The sequence below is a fragment of the Carassius auratus genome, chromosome 15 (genome assembly GCF_003368295.1).
Source record: "Carassius auratus strain Wakin chromosome 15, ASM336829v1, whole genome shotgun sequence".
NCBI lineage: Eukaryota > Metazoa > Chordata > Actinopteri > Cypriniformes > Cyprinidae > Carassius > Carassius auratus.
Window position 1 is genome coordinate 24,403,033 of NC_039257.1, and position 22,238 is coordinate 24,425,270.

Sequence of the window (22,238 nt, forward strand, 5' to 3'; positions counted from 1 at the left end):
GTCTGTGGAAGCATGGGTAGCAATATTCAATTTGGAAGGTAATATGCAAAATGACAATGCATTTCTGTATTTACATTTTCCAATACACGGAAGAGAAGACAATGCTGAATAAAGTCGATTTTCGATGCTTCAAAAAAAAAAAAAATGATGTCGACAATGAGTAGGTCCTGAAACGTGTTGTCTAACACCAATAGAGTTCAGAATGTCTATAAATGCTGATCCCAATGCATCTTTTTCTAAACAAAAACAACAATTTCTTAATCCTTTTGAACAGTGTTTCATTAAAGCATTATATATTGTATCATGACTCAGTGCATTATTCAACAGAGTTTTAAGTGTAATAATTTCCCTATTTCTTCTTCTAACGACCATCCATTTCAGCCACCATCTAATGAACCACGATCATTTCACGATTGAGGGGAGAAAAACAAAACATTATTTATCCGATTTATCCATCATATTTTACTATAAAGCAGTATCCCTGAACAGTTCTGTAACCCGAGCTCTTTCTGTCTATCATTTTCCATCACCTCTCTTTGTGTCTTGTATTTCCTACACTGTAGAATCACATGCTCCACTGTCTCTTCCTCTGGACAGTCAACACACAGACCAGATTGGTGTTTATCTACCATTTTAATGTTTTATTTCAAGCACAACATCAATCAATAAAGTGCCCCCTTTCCTGTTCCCAATTACTTTCAATTCCCGATCATTCTTTCACTTCTGCTTTACTGATTCTTCTTACACACTGAAGGCCAGCTGTGGGAGAAACAGCTTTGGCCTGTGCTTGAACGACTGTGTGCAATGGTCAGGATTAGGAGATGCTGTAGGGTTTAAATAATACTTAACTTACACTAACACAACACACTATCATGAAGTTATCACACACACATGTATATTCACTGAATGCCCAAACACATTTCCACATTTCCAATTTATAATTTGGAATTCAGTAGCAGAACATCAGCCAACGTTCATCAGAAAAACAGTCACCCACTTAGATTACAAACAGTCCACATCAGAAATAGAAATGTTACACAGCAATCTTCAATCACACACACAAAAACAAAACAACAACAACAAAAATAAATTAAAAAACCTGAACAATTACAAACCAGTTCATCTGTGTAACCATACATACAAAACACATACTGAGTAAGAAAGTAACACACACACACTCATTAATTAACTTACTCGTACTCTGTTGCTACTAAACAGATACAGCTGTGTCATCACTAGTGTTAATGCATTCATGGGAATTAAAATTATGTGACACAGTATAATTCTACTTTAAGTACAGCTGTGGCATTGTGTTTATGGTGTATTGTGTCATGCTTACATTTCAGCAAAAGATAAAGAAAAAATAATATGTAGTCTTTCATTGCTCTCTTCAGTGCTTCGAGTCAGATAAACATGCAGTGTTGGGGAGTAAAGTACATTGTTCTTCAGGCTGCGATTCTATTGACTCATTGATCATTACATGCATGTTAAATCAAAATGGACTGACTAATATTTATATTATGTTTCCCTCAACAGCAGAACAGTGAATATACTAGATGAGGTCACTAAGTAGTGAGAATCAGTGTCACAGCAGTAATTATCAGCTCTATTGTCACTTCGATCTTGTTTCAGTGTGCTATGAAGTGTGACAGGACCACTCCAAGGAGACACAACATCGGAGTAGACAGAAAATGACTGAAGGCTGGAAAAAACAAAACAAACAGGGATATCATTTTTTAAAACAGTTTTCACAATGTGTATGAACATCTCATGCTTTGCTAAGAATATAAACAAAGCACTGAACATAACTGTTAATTTACCTCTGTCTGGATTTCCCCCAGCTCTACCTGATGATAAAATACAAAAGAAACAGTCACTTTAGAAAGTTTAGTCATTCACTCTCGCAATTATTCTCAACTCAACAGGGAACTCAGAAAAGAAAGTACATGCATATTTTTAAGGGTTTATACGTGTCATGTTATGTGTTGTTTATTAATCTTAATTTATCGAATTCATAAAAACATTTAATGTCAAAGCAATGTGAAAGCGATCCACACTGGAGGTCAACTCTCTACATAATGTGAATTAAAGCTTCAAAAGATGCAGAAGAACAAGCACAAATATTCTTTCATTATGTTTTTTTTTTTTTGGATTTACCATCTACACACTCTCTCGTTTACCAACACACACACAAACACACACACACACACACACACACACACACACACACGCACACACACACACACACACACACACACACATACTGTTGCAGGTCAGCAGATGTAATTCAGGAAACGTGGAGAAATAACTTCCATCTCTTCAAGCATCATGGTTAGCTAGTGCATCCTGCTCCTGGAAGATCACTGTCATCAAGCAAACCTGAACCAGCTAATCAAGGACTTCTGGATTACTAGAAAACCTCCATGCAGATGTTGGAGCGAGCCTGACACTAAAGCACTAATGCATATCTGAGTCTTGAAGAATGATCTGACAACAACCAAGCAACTTGAACTCAGGTCCACATTATTAGTGTGAAAGCATCCTCATGATAGCATTGAAGACTCTCTCTAGGCTTGGAGCTCCGAGGCTCGATGTGAAAACTGACACTACTAACCTCTAGGATGAACAGTGAAAAGCGTCTCCATCCCCGCATGGATGTGGTCGGACACATGGCAGTGGAGCAGCCACTGTCCAGGACTTTCTGCAGTCATCTCTATGGTCTGAAATGTTCCTGGGAACAGGTCGAATACATCAGCACGATGAGGACGATCCGTCTGAGGGAGAGAAAATGAGAGTGTTTGAGAGACGTTTTGACACTTTAACTGTATTTATGCATTAGTGTGTTTCAGGAGTGAACTACTACTGGGGGGGCATGGGCCTTTGATATTACAATATATAAAATGTAAATGTAAACAGTGTTTCGTATTCTGCTTTTAGCAGCAAAGCTTCAATGCAAAGAAATAAAAAGACTATGTACTGAAAAATAATGTTAATAATAACAACTTAATCTTATGAACCAAACCTTAAAGTAAATCAAAAGCACACAGTGCCCAACTAATGAAAAATGCTTCTTTTAATGATGAATGCAAAAAGACTAAAAACATTAAGGCTGAATACTGAGACTGCCCTTTCTGCTTTTATTATTCATATAGATTTTTTTGCTATCTAGGTAAATAAATAAATAAATCCATGAATGCATAAATACTGTGAAACTGAATAAATACATTCATTATTATTATTAAAAATAAACTGATTTGAGGTTCCTATGTGAAACTGCAACTGATTTACATATTAATGGACATGAATTTGTATGTCAGGTCATAAATATGCATTGTCGCTTGCATAGGTGTCAACACCCCTCACTGTCCTCACTGTGTGTTTGTGTATGTACTTTGTAAATGAAGCTCTGAGCATGGAAATGCACAGTGTGCATGTCGACCTCATTCCCCAGTCCTATCATATACCACTCGATCCTGTCTTTCTCTGTCATATCCAACCCATGGAGGTTAGCATACATCTTTCCATTAATACCTGTGGAAGAGAAAGAGAGAGAGCTTTAAGTTCTTCTTCAAAAAGTCTACACCATGTGTTTCTCCAGAAAACTTGTAATACAAACAATGACACATAATTACCATGCATTTTGTTGCTCTCCATAAAGTCCCCATCATATTTTTCTGGAAAATGTTCAGGGTCTTTGTTGAGGTAGGTTTTTATGTTTTCATCCAGGTAGTGGGACTCATTTTCACTGAAAATCATGAAAAGTAGGGCAAACTCTTTATCGATGTCTGTCCTACGTCTGTCAGTGTTCAGGGTGCCTTTCCGGCACACTATCAGTGGACCCACCAAACCGCTCATCAAGTCCTGAAGAACATTAATAGAGAAGATCTGTAAAAACTCACACTATCAACAATCTACATTTGGTTTAATGATACGGATCACCGTTGCATAAAAACAGTGTGTATGGTTACACGTTTTATACCTCAACCACGCTGACAGATGAGTAGTAGGCATACGTTATACAGTTAGGATCACTGGGACCTGGACCGGATCGCTTTGGAATGGTCCAGCTGTATGTCATCATGTCACCTATAATACATGCAACACAGAGGATTACTTACTGGTATACTACTGAATCACTCCTGACCACATAAAAGACAAATCTGAGTAATAACAGACCTGGCTGAACACCGTTCTGATGGGTTTTACTGGTCTTCACTCCATGGGCATGAACAGAATATGGCCTGCTGGCTTTGTTTTTAAACACAACTTGAATCCTCTCACCAACCTCAGCTCGAATGATGGGTCCTGCACATAAACTGAGAGTCAGTAGGTGCGTTTACATGGACACTTTTTGCTATCATCGGATTTAATTCATTCTGATTGACAATGTAGTGTTTACATGAATGCTGAATAAAGTGATTGGGTTGATATGCACGTTTACATGTCACAAGCTTCTGATCGGATTTACTCTTCTGACATGCGCTCACTGCATGAATATACAGAGTTTCCCGCTGCTGTTGCATGCTATTTTAAAAAGCACATGTGAAATTTAACTAATTCGGGTCCTAATTAGGCGACAACCAGCACATGAACTGTTTTACTAGTTAACGTTACTTTAAAAAAAAAAAAAAGGTGTAAAAGCACCCCTTCCCGCACCCAAAAGTAGTCGTCTGTTGATGTGAGTCTTAAACGAGGACTGGTGGGACGTGGTCCTGTCCCACTTCACATACACTGAGTGAAAGGGGAGTTTTATAATGACAGGACACTTATTTATGACACTTTAGTCACCAGGCAGAACAGCTCGTTCTGCGCGTCATACGTTATTACGCTATGTCTACATTACTGCACTCGCAGTACTTTCCCGTTTCGGTTTTCAGTCCGATCAAGTGTTTACATGTCCTCTCGCTCGGATTACAAAAGGGATTATCCACCCTTTACAATCTGATCGAAATTTTAGTCGGATCTGGCCAATTCAATTCGATTGACGTGTTCAATTACGATCAGATAAGTAGTGTCCATGTAAACGTAGCTAATGTAGAACAACAAAAGCAAAGGGAATGATCTAAAACAAAGAGACCTGCTTTGTCAATAGTGAATCTAACACTCATCTATAAATATTGTTACTAATAACACCTAGTTATATTTTCTCTCTGTATAGATATACATATTAGGGCTGTCAGTTTAACAAGTTCAAAAAGTCAATGCACTGGCCCCGCCCCCAAGACCTGTACGTCATCATACAGTTAGATTTTAAACCCAATATTGTCTGTTTTTGCCTAATTCTCTGAGAAATTACCTTTAAAGCCATAACAGAATTGTGTCTCCGAGCAACACAGTGTTAATTTGTTTCTGAATGAATCCCTGTTTTAAATGAATCATATGAACCAATGACTCACACAGAATAAAAAAGCCTGTTCATTAAGTGAGCTGCTTACTTCCTGAATGAATCAGCAGTTTGAATGAATCAAATGAATGAATGACTCAAAGACATTTACCGTCACTGGCTGGCAGTTTTAGTTTTGTTATTTCTTATCATTTGATAAAAACCTTGTTCCTTGTTTCTTTTTGGCTTTCTCTTGCACAACATAAAATAAAGTATTTTGAAGACAGTTGGTAACTAGGCTAGTTTTAGTTACCAGTGACTTTCACTGGATTACCAAAAAATACTGAGATTGTTCTCAAATGATCTTTTATGTTCCATTGTTGCTGTTGTAGCCTTAATATAATAATAATGTGTGTGTGTTTGTGTGCATTTGATGATTGAGAAGCAGGTTTCAACTGACTTACGAGAGCTACAGTATTATATGATTTATAACTAAATCATACATTTTTTTTAATGGAAAAAGCAGTTCACAATTCACACTTTTAAAGTAAGATGTGACATACCCATTATTTCCAAGTGCTCCTCATCTGGACGTCTGGGTTTCTTTTCAGTGAATGTTTTATCTAAATATTCCCGAAACACCACCTTCTTATATTTTGCACCAATCCTATTTTCTGAATGTTCAAGATAGATTTCTCCAGGGCTAAGTAAAGCAGGAAATAAAATAAAACCAAAGAGATGATATGGGCATGAACGGGTCTAAATGTGTATGCATTCTAACAATTTGTAAATAAATTAATGTAACAAGAGTAACACAAGTCTCAGCTTGAGTGTTAACTCTATTCCTAACTTTTCCCGACTCATCCTCACAGACTGTAAAATGTCTGTGTGTACATATGCTTTTAAGTTTGTGTGTATACCTGTGCCTCATTGTAGTTTGGTGTTTCTCCAGTTCCCATGTGCGGTCTGGAGCATAATTCCACTCGACCTCCTCTGCTGCTATGAAGTACTGCACTGTGGAGGGGAAATCTTCTGCTGCAGGAGTCACTGCTGAACAGGACTTGACTTCATAATGTTGACGCATGCCAGCTTGGTAGTGTTCACCCGTAAGACAGCTCAGCTCAAACTGGCCTGAGAGGAGAAGAGCATACTGATGAGCAAATATCTTTAAATCATTTAACAATACAACAACAAGCTTTTTATACCCAACAACTGTATATGTATATACAACAACTGTATACACTGTGTTGAGACGTGCTGCGTTTGGTCTCGTACTCTATCGCATACGTTGTCAGTGTTGTGCGTTTGCTTAGACCTTTGTTGTGCTAAACAGTAAAGTGCGTTCAGCTGAATTCAATTTCCGTTTTGTTAGTATATATAAGGTTAGAATATCTCGGCAGTGGTCGCGGCAGCCCTCCAGTTAAGCCCTCCTGGTGTGAAGACCGAAGAGTGTAAAGACCACCTACTCGACCGGGCAGGGACACCGGCAGGAAATATAAGTATTGCTTTGATTAATCTCTTTTTCCTTCTCCTTGTTTTATTTCTGTTTCAGTTGTTTTTTGTTTATAACCAATTCTTATTATGTGTTTCCAGATCCTTACTATCACTACCACTCGCAAACCACACATCACACAATGTAGGCAGTGCAATCTTAACAACCTGCGCACTTGCCTATATCTGCTAATATACCACTTTCTTTTTGTATTGGCCTCTGGAATTGCCAGTGTGCTGTAAACAAAGCTGATTTCATTACTTCTATTATTAGTCATTCAAAGCTTAATCTCATGGCCCTAACAGAGACCTGGATCAAACCAGAGGACACTGCTACACCTGAAGCACTCTCCAATAATTTCTCATTTTCCCACTCCCCCCGTTTGACTGGAAGAGGTGGAGGTACTGGTCTGCTCATCTCTAATGATTGGAAATTTAATCCTTTACCATCTTTGAGTATCAACAGCTCCTTTGAATCTCATTCAGTTACTGTTACCTACCCTCTTAAAATACATTTTGTAGTTGTCTATCAACCCCAGGACCACTGGGTAACTTTTTGGATGAATTAGATGTGTTGCTCTCAACCTTTCCTGGCTTCAGAAGTGGACATTCAACTGAGACGGCCTTGCTCTCAGTTGTTGAAGCTCTAAGACTGGCAAGTACTTATCCTGCTTGATCTGTCCGCTGCTTTTGACACGGTTAACCACCAGATCCTCCTATCAACCCCTACTGGCAAAAGGCATCTCAGGAACCACACTTCAATGGTTTGAGTCTTACCTATCAGATAGGTCCTTTAAGTATCTTGGAGAGGTGAGGTGTCCAAGTCACAACATCTAACTACTGGGGTGCCTCAGGGCTCAGTTCTTGGACCACTTCTCTTCTCTGTCTACATGGCATCATTAGGTTCTGTCATTCAGAAACATGGCTTTTCATACCACTACTATGCTGATGACACTCAACTCTATCTCTCATTCAATCCTGATGATCCGACGGTAGCTATTCGCATCTTAGCTTGTCTAACAGACATTTCTTGCTGGATGATGGACCATCACCTTCAACACAACCTGGCCAAAACATAACTGCTTGTTATTCCAGCAAACCCATCGTTTCATCACAATTTCATCATCAAGTTAGGCACATCAACCATAACTCCTTCAAAAACAGCTAGAAGCCTTGGAGTTATGATTGATGATCAGCTGACTTTCTCAGACCACATTGCTAAAACTGTCCGATCCTGCAGATTTGCTTTATTCAACATCAAGAAGATCAAGCCCTTTCTTTCAGAACATGCTGCACAACTCCTTGTTCAAGCTCTTCTTCTTTCCAGGCTGGACTATTGCAATGCTCTCTTAGAAGGTCTTCCAGCCAGTTCTATCAAATCTTTACAATTAATCCAGAACGTGGCAGCAAGATTAATTTTTAATGAGCCAAAAAGAATAAACGTCACACCTCTGTTATTCAATTTGCACCGGCTTCCAATAGCTGCATGAAATTCAAGGCATTGATGTTTGCATACAAAACTACCACTGGCTCTGAGCCCACTTACCTAAATTTGTTACTTCAGACTTATGTGTCCTTTAGAAGTTTGCGTTCTGCAAGTGAAAGTCGCTTGATTGTGCCATCCCAAAAAAACACGAAGTCACTTTTACGGACTTATAAATTAAATGTTCCCTCCTGGTGTAATGACATCCCCAACTCAATCCGAGCAGATAAGTCCTTAGCAATCTTCTAACTTCAACACTCACTATTTTAATTATATTCTTAAAAAAAAAAATGAACTACCTTTCTTATCTGTTTGAATTCTATTTTCATTTATTATGCAATTGTGTGTGTGTGAGAAGACCTCTAACACTAGCTTGCTCTATTCTTTTTTATTCTATCTGTTTTCTTTTTATTTGTTATATTATTTAAAAGCCCATGCTACGTGTTCTGTTACAGCACTTATATATCATTGCTCTTTTTGTTATTTTTGATTGCTTCCACTGTCCTCATTTGTAAGTCGCTTTGGATAAAAGCATCTGCTAAATGAATAAATGTAAATGTAAATAAATGTATATAAAAGTGTCTGGAGAAAAAAAAAATCAGATTATTCTTGGAAACAAACATTGTTAGTCAGGTTAGGATCTCAAAATCATTATTAGTAAAAGCATTACAAGTAACTTTTCAAAGTCAGTCATATCTTCCATTGCTTGAGTGTACAGGATAAGCATTTACACACTTTTATCCCTGATGTAAAAGTGGTGTGACTTACCATTATTGTCAGGTGTCATATAAACAGTCACTGCTGTATGCGGGAAGACATTGAGAGTGTCACGGTTCATCCCGTCTCGTTGAAACGTGTTACCCTCAAAATACACCCCATGGATATCCACCTCAGAGCCCAAGCCAAGTATGTGCCACATAACATGTTCTCCGTTACACAAGTCCAGAGCAGGCAGGTTTCCATACATGAAGCCATTCACCGCTGAGAGGGAACACACACATTCTTTATTAGAATCCCGTCAAACCATAAACTTGCTTATTAACAAAGTGTCATTAAATGCACATTATCATGTGATTAAACACATATGCATACCGTGCATCTTATTGCTTTCCTGAAACTCTATATTATTTTGAATTGAAACACCACTGCCGAACTTTTTAATGTTGTCTTGAAGATACCAGCTTTCATTCTCATCCATCACAGAGAACAGGAGAAAAAACTCATGCTGAATTTTGTTGGCATACTAAAGAAATAACATGGAAAAACACATGACACACAAACACATAGGCCATTAGATTTACTTGCATTACATTCAGTGTTCACTGAATTCTTCAAACAATCAACCCTGAAAGAAACTGTAAGAAAAATATACATTTATTAATAACTACAAACTGACATTTAGTCTCAAATGCTGAGTGACTGCTTGATTTAGGCCTCATTTGCAAACCTGATATCCAATAAAACAGCTCATATAAAACAAATAGGGATGTACGATAATATCGGCACGACATCGGTATCGGCAGATAAAAGCTTAAAATGACCATTATCGGTATCGGCCGATATGAATATTTCTGCCGATGAGCCAAACCGATATTCTCCAACTGAAAAAATTGACCTGTTTTTCAGATGTGAATGTCTGTCTACATTTGTAAAATAATAAATTTATGGTAGAATCAGTACAGAAGAGATACATGGATTTCTCTTCAGTAAAATTAAAGTTTAAATATATCATTATATATTTGTATATATATCGATATCGGTATCGGCATCGGCCAAAATTATTTTGAAAATATCGGCATATCGAATATCGGCCAAAATCCAATATCGTGCATCCCTAAAAACAAACTTTGATGTTTTTGGTTGACAGTCAAGCAACCTCTTTTCACAGAATGATCCTTCATATTTAAACCCTATTTTGTACCATATTGTCTGTGCCAGTTCATTACCTGATGGCCACTTCCATCAAGAACACCTTTCTTGCACACTTGTATGGGCCCAAATAAACCAGAGTTAGTGTCCCGAACAGGATCAACAGCAGAATAGTAGAGGTATGAAAGACAAGAAGGATCACTGCTGGAGGGACCTTCCAATACTTTCCAACGGTAGGTGAACTTTTTACCAGGAGCCACAGAGGCTCCAGCTTTCTGAGTACCTGTTGAGGAGGTGACAGAACACAAAAAAGAATCTAAAATCTTAGCCTCATGACTTAAAACTTGGACTTATGTTTTGTATTTTAATACTGTCGCCAAATGTGATGCAATGTGTGTGTAAAGCTGTGAAATAGTACTGTCACCAAAAAGCCTAAAGCAGTGGTTTTAAAGGGATAGTTCACCCATTAAATGAAAATTATTTCATTATTAACTCACCCTCATGTCGTTACAAACCCGTAAGACCTCCATTCATCTTCATAACACAGTTTAAGATATTTTAGATTAGAGCCCGACCGATATGGATTTTTAAAAGAAGAAAAAAAAAAGCGCTTGTTCAGCTCACATTTATTTACATGTCCCCTCTGGTTTAATCATTTCTGATGCACCTACTGTAGTTACTGTAACTACACTATATTTGCTCTCACAGACACATTCACAACGGACCCGTATATCTTCTCTTCTCTTTGTGCAGTCTGAATCAAAACATCGTCTTGCCTACTGTTACCAGAAGATTACGGAATCAACTTGAAGTTGAATGGTTAACGTTAGTGTCATGAACACACCGCTGTCAATTTTGAGAAGAACCACCTTCAAACAAGTTAATAGCAAGCATTTAAGGGGCCTGCTAAAAAGGAAGCTATATTAGCGTTAGAGTAACGTAACCAGCCTGAATTCACCAAATTGTTCTCTGGGCCTGAGGGTAGCCTCTTCTTCCTTGCTTCTCTCTTAATTCTCATCAGCAGGACTAGCGCTATCGCTTGCTTCTTACAACGGGACAGATAAATGTTTGCTGCTGACCGAAAGGAGGAACGACAGACTATGAAAGAGCTCCCGCTAAAAGTTTTAAAAACTCTGCCTACGCCATAGCGCAGCGCAGTGCAGTAAAAATCGCATTGTATCTGAAGGGCAACGCTGAACCCAGCGGCAAGCGCCGTGCATACCGCGTCCTGTGTGAAAAGACCATTACGCGGTCATTATGTGGGAAACACACCGCAATAGAATAAGAATAAGTTAAGCGCTAACGTTATAGTTTGACCTCTTATTAACGTTTGCGCTCTTCCACTGATAAACATGGTATTAGCTTTGTGGGTAATCTAATATAGCAATGCATTAGCGGCAATAGCAGAGTATTTAGAAGTGATAATGATAGGACCGTTAGCTAGAACTACCACACCGTTTTTATATACAGTGTATGAATTAAATCTACAAACATTTCACATGACGTACGACAGACTCACCGGCAAAACAGTACATCTCCGTGGCTTGGCTGATCGCTTTCTTCTGTAGTGAATTTCTGGCGCTGTTGTCAACTCTGGAGTTGCAGACCTCCCTCTGGTGGGCAAACTATGCAACACTCATAACGAGTAAAGCATGAGACTCTGTTTCTCATGTTTCATCGGCCGTTATAAACGCAGATTTTAATGCAATTAGTTCATATCGGCCAATAATATCGGCCGGCCGATATATCGGTCGGGCTCTATTTTAGATTTAGTCCGAGAGCTCTCAGTTCCTCCATTGAAGCTGTGTGTACGGTACACTGTCCATGTCCAGAAAGGTAAGAAAAACATCATCAAAGTAGTCCATGTGACATCAGAGGGTCCGTTAGAATCTGTTGAAGCATCGAAAATACATTTTGGTCCAAAAATAGCAAAAACGACGGCTTTATTCAGCATTGTCTTCTCTTCCGTGTTTGTTGAGCGAGTTCAAAACACAACAGTTCAATGATATCCGGTTCGCAAACAAATCACTCGATGTAACCGGATTTTCTTGAACCAGTTCACCAAATCGAACTGAATCGTTTGAAACGGTTTCACTCGATGTTCATCTTCAGTTCTCTCTTCACAGCAGTTCAGTCAGTGTACTGTTTGAGTAAATGAATTACTCTGGGATATTGGTTTATTTTAACTCAGAGGGAGTGTCAGCCACATTAAAAAAGTGAACAGCTTAAGTCATTTGTGGATTGATGTGTATTGGAGACGCGAACCGTTTAAAATGATTCAGTTCGATTTGGTGAAATGGTTCAAAAAGATCTGGTTACATCAAATGATTCGTTCATGAACTGGATATCACTAAACTGTTGTGTTTTGAACTCTCTCTCACAACAGACACGGAAGAGAAGACAATGCTGAATAAAGTCATAGTTTTTGCTATTTTTGGACCAAAATGTATTTTCGATGCTTCAACAAATTCTAACGGACCCTCTGATGTCACATGGACTACTTTGATGATGTTTTTCTTACCTTTCTGGACATGGACAGTAGACCGTACACACAGCTTCAATGGAGGGACTGAGAGCTCTCGGACTAAATCTAAAATATCTTAAACTGTGTTCCAAAGATAAACGGAGGACAAACCGGTTTGGAACGACATGAGGGTGAGTTATTAATGACATAATTTTCATTTTTTGGTGAACAAACCCTTTAAGCTTTCTTGAGTGAATTCGCCCTCTTTGCTTTGCCCATTTAGAAACCCTTGATTGAAGATCTATGTGTGTGTATAGCTGTAGCTGTATATGACTTACCATCCTTATACATTGCTCCTTCATAGATCTTCTCATAATGCAGACCGTGTGGCTGAATGCTGTAGTCACGTTTAGCTTTGTTAAGAAACGTCACTATGATGATATCACCAGCCTCTGCTTTGATCACAGGACCTATTGTGGGAGGGGTGTAGAGAAAACTTATAATTTAAAAACTTTGGTCCTGGAGGCACCCTAACAATGCACGTTTTGCATGTCTCCTTAATCAAACACACCTAATTCAGGTTATTATTATTTATTATATATATTATGTTACTCGTCTTATTGTTATCTATTCATATATGCATTATTATTCTTTTTTTAAATATATTTATTTTGTACCGCAAACATTCAAAATCAATCCTCTTTGCTGAAATTTTCGTTTCATGCAAACTTTTACATATTATCAAAATACATATCAGTGTTCTTAAACATGCAAGACACAAGGGAGGATTTACCCAGAATTCCAAGATGCTCATCCGAGCCAGCAATATGTGTTTTGGTAGTAAATGTGCTGTCAGTGTATGAAATGTATCTGGCCTTTAGGTATTTTCCACCCAGCTTACCACCATCACGACTGAAATACGATTGAGAGTCACTGCAGGAAAAGAAGGACATTAACGTAAATAAAAGTAATCTAATACAATTACGAAATCAACATGCATATAACAAATAAAAATAAAACAGGTAAACATCAATTATAAATAGATAATACCAGACCTGCAGCAGCAATTACTGCAACTTTTCTCATTTATCTTAATTTTTAGATATTTTCAATGGTTTTCTATGGCTTCTTTATATTTGCAGGCATTGTCTGTGTACTAACGAATATTGCCAAAAGTTAATCGTATCTAGATTTATTTGATAACATTTAAAAGCAAAGCTTAAGTCTGGCCACCGCTCCTCAGAGCCTTCAGAATCCCTCAGCAATTTCAGACCTAACAGGTTTTGAGTTAATCGATCGTGCATTTAAGCATCACCTAATCTGAGTTTTACCTCTCTTTTTCAGTGAGTGATTTATTTGTCATATAGTTCATCCCTAAAGGGGCGTAGTCCCACTCCATCTCCTCAGCAGCGATGTAGAAATGTCTCTCTTGGCCAGGGCCCTCTGTTGGAGAGACTGAGGAGCCACAGGCCGAGACTTGATAGAAACTCTGCATACCTGCTGCTCACGAGAAAAGAGAGCAAATCAGCTACACTGAAATCATACATTTACCTGCTTCCCTAAAGTTAACTCAAGAAAGGAAAACTCAAGTTAAAGTAAACTCAAGAAAAGTAAACTCAAGTTTACGTAAACTCAAGTTTAAGTAAAGCTGTGTTTCCACCGCACGAACCAGGAACTAAATAAAGTAAATAAAAAAAAGAAAGCCCCTGAGAAAGTCCCTGCTGGCGAGGTAGTACTTTTTCAAAGTTCCGGAACTTTCAGCCTCACCTCGGCTAGACCTTCCAGTATGTGATGCTGGCTCTGATGTCTCTTTAGTGGTTAAACATAAAATATAATTCGTTTTGGGTAAATCTAACAGGTAATCTTTAGTCTTCATTCAATTTATATACATGTTAAAATGAAATTAAAAAGAAGCAATTGATATAATATTTCATTTCATTGTAATGGCTGTATACATACACATTTCCCTGAACTAAGTACATTTCTGCGGCTATTATTATTTTAAAATAAAAACGAAAGGAGGCAGTGGTGTTTGATATCATAATTCGTTTTATTGTAAATTTACAGTGAGGAAAATTGCAGTAGTCAAGGCGAGCTGACTGAAGTTATCAAGTACGCTGCTGTTTCGTCGCGGACATTACACTCTCTCGAGTCGAATACGCAAAGTCTGAATTATTGAGGATGGACGTCCAAAATCAGCGCACTTTGTATTTAGAAACGCGTGCAGACCTACGTCACCAGTCTATTTGCCTAATCTTCCCGGTACTTTACACCGCGGTGGAAACACAGAAAGCAACAGGTCTGGGGGGAAAATAGTTCCTGGGGAAAAAAGTTCCTGGTACAAATGTTGCGGGTAATTTCGGTGGAAACACGGCATAAACTCAAGAAAAGTAAACTGAAGTTTAAGTAAACTCAAGTTTAAGTAAACTCAAGTTTAAGTAAACTCAAGTTTAAGTAAACTCAAGTTTAAATAAACTCAAGTGTAATAAACAAGTTTAATGCAAAGAAATGTCATAAGTAGTCATTTTGAATTGAATTAATGATAAAGAAAACAGAGTGGAACTCTGAAAGTAATTTAAATTTAGAATAACGTAAATTATCCTGACAAGTTACAGTACATTTATGGATTCAAATTGTTGGTATGTCATAATGATGAATGTTCTTTTCCAGTGTGCAGGAATTCAAAATAGCTTAAAACACAAACAATATAACAAGCCACAAGTCAAAACTGAAAGTAATCATACACTGATTAGAGACAAAAAAATGAGGAACAAATATTAGGCTTCACACAGAGATGACAGAAAGACAGTTACTACCTTGTACATGTTCGTTGACTTGGCAGCTTAACAACCATTTTCCTTCTGTTCTGGGGATCATTGTTGCGGTGACAAAAGTGCCTGGAAACAGACTAAGCACGTCTGTGCGGTGCATGCGATCCAGGACGGTGTGTCCATGGAAATAAGCTGAATGAATGTCCACCTCATTGCCAATGCTGAAGAGATGCCAAGACACGGGACGTCCGACACACACTTTCAGCTCAGGCAAATTACCATAAACATAGCCATTGATTGCTAAGAAGACAAGAACCAACTGAATGAGTGACACTGAGAGAATTAATGATGAGATGACACGAACTTCATAATTAAACGAGTGTCCCTGGAGCACAAAAGCAGTCTTAAGTCTCTGGGGTATATTTGTAGCAATACAAAAAAATTTTTTTTTTTTCCTTTATGCCAAACATCATTAGGATATTAAGTAAAGATAATGTTCATAAAAGATATTTTTAAAATTCCCTACCACAAATATATCAAAACTTTGTTTTTGATTAGTTATATGCAGACTTTCTTAATATTTAGATTTTTTAGCACTCCCATATTCCAGATTTTCAAATATTGTCCTCCTAACAAACCATACATCAATGGAAAGATTATTTATTCAGCTTTCAAATGATGTATTAATCTCAATTTCGAAAAATTGACCCTTATGACTGATTTTGTGTTCCAGGGTCAGACATAAGGAAGCAATAATTCTGCCTATTATTCATTTAGATAAAAAAAAAATGTCAGGCTTAAAAATTAACACCACAGACGGCTGTGTTGTTATTTTAGAGTGCAGAGAACTTTGGATATCAAAAGTAAAACTAAACTTTTCTGAATGGCTTTGTTTCAAAGGGGAACAGATAAAAGAAGGTACTTTCCATCGAAGTATGAAAAACATCAGCTAAATATGCCACCATGGGAATGTATGGGCTTATTTCTATAAAACCTCTCACTGTTGGTTACAGACATTAATGTAGCTGTAGTTTGAAAAAAAAAAGCAGCAGATTTGATTCCCAGTAGTGTTTGACATGGTACCAAAATTTCAGTAGTCAGCACCAAACACAGTGAAATTTTATCATTTCAAGAATTTTTTCTTTTTTAGTAGATTTACAGTAGCAACTGTTTAAGTGCTACAGTGCAATACAAGCTGTTTTGTAGAAGTCTACAGTATATCTGTATTAAACACATTAATATACATGGTTGAGATGATTTAAATAAAAGTTTTTGGTTTCTATGATAAAAATAGAACATTCCTCATTAGAACACAAGAAGCAACAACCCAGTGTTTCTGTATGGATGAGGTTAAAGACTGAGACATCCTGAGACTTACAGTGCATGAGGTTGGACTGTCTGAAGTCCTCGTCTAAATCGTCCTCAAGTTTTTTTGTTGAAACTGAATCAGAGCATGTATCTATATTGTCCTCCAAGTACCAGCTCAAGTTCTCATCCACCACACTGAACATCAAAATGAAATCTTTCTCCACATCAGAGCGCTTGTCCAAAGAGCCTAAAGAGAGGAAAAAGATATTAGGAAAAGACTTAAGAGTTAGAAGGGAGGAGTGCTTGATGCTAAGTAGTTGACTGTAAAATCTTCTGTGTCCGTGTAAACTAAATGTATTCCACACGTGCAGATTATTACAGCTTGTGTGTGGACCTTACCTTGTTTGCAGATGAGCAGTGGTCCTATCAGTCCTGATGCGATGTCTTTTGGTGAATCAACATGTGAATGGTAAATCCAGGTGAGACAGGGAGCATCTGCTTCAGTAGGAGCGTACTCTGGTTTGACCTGCCAGGTGTATGTGTAGCTCTCACCTGGAGCCACTACATCATCTCTCTTATCACCACCAGTCGTGCCATCCGGATACAACGCTCCTAAAACACAAGAGTAACTAATTCACACTTGTACATTCTCATCTGTTTAAGGGCTCGTATTTGACAAACTGTAACAAATCTAGGATTTTAAAAGGGGCACACTGTATCAACACTGGATTTTCCTTGCTCTTTTAGTATACAACTCAATAAACAACCTTGCTTCCAAGTCCAACCAGATTTTTATGGAAGCTACGCTCATTTGGAAATATTTGTGGTACTGGTATCACAAGCATGACTAACATGTTTACACAGTAATGCCTATTCAGTAAAATTGGCCTGCGATGGAAGTAAACACTGTAGAGTTAAACTTAACCTCAAAACATTTATGAACAAATGACAGGAAAAGATGCTTGTTAATTTGTTACATGGTTAAAAACAAAGGTGTTGTACCAAGGTTACACACACAAAAAAAACCAACAATAAAAAATGATTACATTAAAATATTTGGTATCAAATTTTCCATCCATTTGGATTACATGGTTTTAGCACAAATGAATATTGATATGCATCAGTCAAACGCAATAGAAACAGTTCAGATTTATGTAACAGTTCATCTTGTTGGAGTTAAGGACATGATTACGTCACAGTTGAGTATTAATAATGAACACTTGCTGATAACAAACAGAATCGCTGGAGGCAAAAGAAACAATGAGAACAGAAATAAGAGAAAAAACTGCAACTCTGGCCTGTTGTATGAACATAGCTAAACAGACTCTGAGTTTACAGTTGACATTAGTTGATAATTATTCTAAATATTTAAACAGTATGAATATAATAAATAAAAAATATAAGAATTGAATAAATAATAATTTGCAGAATTTGTCAATGCAAACCACTGCGCTCTCCCAGTTGAAGTAGGTGCCAAGACCTGTTTTTCTTCAAACATTACAACAGTTGGTCTGCTATCTTTAGTGTTTTATTGGAGTCATATAAAATAGGCAAATATTTTGGCTATCTGCCTTGGTCAATTTCGAATGTTTGTCTATTTTATCTCCTGCTCTGATTCCAATACAAGTCTTAAAGACTGCAGACCAACCGTAGTAATGTTCTAACATTTTCTATAAACTGCTTTAATTTGAAGCGAGAGGGGAATGGCTATACTGTGCCTAGCATGCATTGCGACATGAAGCGTTTTGTTGATTGTCACCACTGTTGGGATTTGTACACTGATTGCACCGATGTCTGTGTGTGTCTATATAAAAGCAAAGATTAAAACCTTTTGTGCACAAAGTGTTTTGTAAATTCTTTGCATTGAGCAACACTGCAGTAGAATCACAAGTATACTATAATAAACAATGCAAAAGTAACACATCACGCATTTAATCAGAGATTAGACTCTTATTTGTGGCCAGTGAAGTAGATGATTATGATTATGTCACGTACATCAGCAATTAAAATGTTTCCTTTCTCTTTGGAGTGTTACAAGCTCTTGGTGCATAAAGAAGATCTGTAAAGTTACAAAGACTAAAGTTTCAAATCCAAAGAGATATTCTTAATAAAATCAAGAGTCAACCACACCCCCTAAAATGGCTCGTTCTTACACGCCCCCACGTCTATGTCACTATGTGGGAAGATTTGCATATCGCCGTCCAAATGTTCACACAAAGAAAGAAGGCTACTTTGCTAAGACTACTTTGATTGGCCTTCCAAAAGAGGACATGAATAGAAATCAATGGTTAAGCTATTTTTTACAACACTGTTCCAGAACAGTTAAACCGAAACATTCAGATGTGCCCAACGAATTTTGTGGAGGATGAGGATTGTTTCCTGAGAGAGAAATATTACAATGCATCTGTGGCACAAAGGCTGTTTCTATACTGTTGGGCAGTTTCAACTTTGCAAGAACAGTCTGGCGCTTCTGACTCACAGTCTGCAAGTACGTTTTCATATTTAAATAATTAGTCACTGATGATTCAAACACAAGTTTTGAGCAGTGTAGAGTAGCACTTGTTGTTTGTCATTTCTCCAATCACAAATGCAGACATGGTTTTATGTTTACATGCGCGATACGCAACACAATGCTTAAGAAGACATTATAAGTCATTATAATCTGCAATTATGTCCCCACTGGACGCAACAAATGCCTTGTTTGTAATGAGTTTTATTGGTTTTGTCGGCGTAACATTTCCGTCACACTCTTGAGGTATTCAGCCAATCACAACACACTGGAAAACTAGCCAATCAGAGTACACCTCGCTTTTCAAAACGATGAACTTTGTAAAAAATCAACACATTTCAGAAAGGCGAGGCATAGAGGAGAAACAATGTGCAGTATGTGGAAAATAGTGTTTTTTTAACCTTTAACCACATAAACACATTTCATTACCGCAAATAGACAAAATAATGTTATTTTTAGCAATGTCCCATGACCCCTTTAGTTTTGTTTCTCTTGGCTTTCTTTGCCATACTAAATGTATCTCACAATCACTAAGTTATAACAGCCGCATAAAAGATTATGTCAAAGAGTCAATAGCACAACAAAAGCAAACACTGATCCCATTGATGGTGATTTCAAATGAAATATTTTCAATAAAACATTAACCTCTAAACCTCTGTAATATCCAATAAGAGATTCTGTAGATGTCTGACAAAAATAAAGTCAATCTGGGTTGTGTTTCCCAGAAGGATCGTTAGCTAGCTATGATCACATGTTCCATTGAACACAATTGGTAACGAGAAACGTACTACCATAGCTGCTTTTAGGGAACACCCATGTTTAGTCATGAGTGAAGCTGGTAGTGCTGTTTGTGAAGTGGTTTAATCATCTTCTGCTGAGACCTGGAGAGATTTAATGACTTCTTTTAATTCAGCTGATTTCATCTCAAAGCTGTGGTTGTGAGTCATTTGTATGTTTTGTGTTTCTCTCTTTTCTGGTCTTGTTGTTTTTCTTTCCATCAGCGATTTCCACAAGCGATTCTGCTTGTTTACAGCAAGAGTTCATCACTTATGTGACATTATTCGTCACATAATTATCATATTAACCCAAACACTGCTTCAGTGGTACAATTTGACACTGCTACACATTTTTTATTTATTGTTCTGTGGTTGATTTATGGGCTATGTGTGAAGAGACTCTAAACTGCTGTTGTGACCCAAAGATAAACACAAAAAGACAGCAAAATCAACAGAAAAAATGGGATGAAGGGAAAAGTAGAACTAGTAATGGAACTGATAGAGAGATAGTGTGAATCCTACCTTCTGAATTCTTGTCATAGAAGACTCCGTGAGGGTGGAGAGAATAAGTCCTGTTTGCAAAGTTCTTCAAGTGCACTTCTATGACATCTCCGACCTCAGCTCTTATAATGGGACCAAGGAAGCCAAGCCAGGCAGGTTTAGCTATTTCCTCGGAATAAGAGCCATCTGTGTACTGTCTGTACAAAGCTTTCTTGTAAACACTCCCTATCCGGGTCTTGCCTTTTGACAGAAACAACGATGCATGTCTGTTCAAGAAAGAGAGAGTGAAATAAATAAATAATGGTAAAAAATCAGGGGCGTTGCTCAAGATCCCGGGCCCTATGCATAGGCAGTCCTGATCGGCCCCCAGGGCCCCACCCATGAAAATATCCAGGTAAATAAAATATATTCCTGACTTTTCAAGGGCCCTCTCTTCCTTTGGGGCCCTGGTAATCAGTACTGGGTTTTACCCCCAGTCCACGCCCCTGCTAACAATAATTCAATAATCGGTAATGTTCATCATACAATCAGATTACTGTTTGTATTACGGTGTAGGCCTACAGATCAGGATACATGTTACTACTAATAATAATACATGCTATAAGAATAAACAAAAAAAATTTAGCCTCCAGCACCAAGTACTTATTAAAAAAGCTTTATTCACATAAAAAGGCTACTACGTGTTATTGATTAGTCACCCAGCAGACCATTACAATGAACCCAGTAATGTGGCATGTCGCTCATTACTTTATCTGTTACTGGTAAATAGATATGCGTCATTTTTACTCACTCATCTTGGTCAATGCTTCGGTTTGTGATAAGGTTTCTGCCGCTCGGAGCGTAATCCCAGAAGTCCTCTCTTATAGCTATATAATACGTCCTCTTGAGACACTCGGCTTGCTGTAGCGCGAACACAGCCGTCACGAACACGCACAGCACAGACACAGACATCGCTTATATCTGAACACAACTAAAGACGACCATAATCCAAGCCCAAGTCCACGAGCCGCGCACGAACACTGCCTTGAGTGAGGGTATTGATATCGAAACTGAAAGCTCACTTGGGCGTTTCTTGGCGAACCGGTTTTCGTGTGTGCAGTTATCTGCTGGCACATCACTTTCTAAACTCTTTCCAAATACGAAACAAAAAAACAAAAATCCCCGTCGAGAGTGCTAACTTCGTACCTTGTATTATATCCCCACCTGAAAACTTTAGAACGATTTGCATTTATTATTCAGATGACGTGAAAGATGGACGTGAAACTAAGTGATTTGCATGTATGCGTGTGTAACATTTGCTCTCATAATTGTCTGATAATAGGCTAAGAGAGTTTAGAGACAGAGTCCCAATCCCCTTCTAAACCTCAATCACACTATATTATTAACATAGCCTACTATATAAAACTGCACAGTGAATTATACACACTTATGCACTGAATTAAACATTGTGATGAAGAAGCTGTTTAATGGCTCTTTAGGAAACCAAGTAATAGGGACAATGGCCAAAGTGTCTAACAAGTCGGGTTGACAGGTCTTGTCTCTGAGATGGACACAGCAGAATATGTTCTGGAGAGTTCTGGGGCGTTGGCATCCTCCTCCTCCTCCTCCTCCTCAGCCACTGCCTGCTGTTTCCTGTTTAATAAGGAGCTGACAGGAAGTCATCTGAGTGATGCTCACACACATGAGCGAGATGGAGAAGTTAATGAGATAAGCAGCAGCATTTTGGCTGTAGATGCAGCAGAC

At 37.9% G+C, this 22,238-nt stretch overlaps 2 protein-coding genes across 4 annotated transcripts in view; one reads left to right on the top strand and one right to left on the bottom strand.

Moving 5' to 3' along the window:
* Window positions 1-22,238, top strand: part of LOC113115415 (tyrosine-protein kinase receptor UFO-like) — a 1,029,470-nt gene that overhangs the window by 789,230 nt on the left and 218,002 nt on the right. The gene's annotated exons all lie outside the window — the stretch shown is intronic.
* On the bottom strand, window positions 615-21,564 carry LOC113115414 (hephaestin-like protein 1). 2 transcript variants are annotated; one of them, XM_026282972.1, is made up of 20 exons: window positions 21,286-21,562; window positions 20,517-20,761; window positions 17,109-17,321; window positions 16,780-16,956; window positions 15,447-15,701; window positions 13,962-14,130; window positions 13,424-13,563; window positions 12,969-13,100; window positions 10,244-10,449; window positions 9,390-9,540; window positions 9,066-9,278; window positions 6,244-6,454; window positions 5,887-6,026; window positions 4,177-4,305; window positions 3,980-4,086; window positions 3,633-3,861; window positions 3,392-3,531; window positions 2,615-2,774; window positions 1,821-1,847; window positions 615-1,702 (listed from the first exon to the last, which is right to left on the bottom strand). In XM_026282972.1, the coding sequence occupies exons 1-20, from the start codon at window positions 21,444-21,446 to the stop codon at window positions 1,629-1,631; spliced, it is 3,279 nt and encodes a 1,092-aa protein (XP_026138757.1). In that variant the 5' UTR covers window positions 21,447-21,562; the 3' UTR covers window positions 615-1,628. The 2 variants fall into 2 exon arrangements, with proteins under 2 accessions (XP_026138757.1, XP_026138758.1); XM_026282973.1 differs by lacking the exons at window positions 615-1,702; window positions 1,821-1,847 and having other exon boundaries at window positions 2,610-2,774; window positions 21,286-21,564.

Bases quoted from the DNA above. Each gene is read 5' to 3' on its own strand.
- LOC113115414 (XM_026282972.1), bottom strand. From the start codon at position 21,446: ATGTCTGTGTCTGTGCTGTGCGTGTTCGTGACGGCTGTGTTCGCGCTA. The intron at 17,322-20,516 runs GTAGGATTCACA...CTTGTGTTTTAG, and splicing joins CTATGACAAGAATTCAGAAG to GAGCGTTGTATCCGGATGGC. The intron at 4,306-5,886 runs GTATGTCACATC...GTTTATGTGCAG, and splicing joins GGAGCACTTGGAAATAATGG to GACCCATCATTCGAGCTGAG.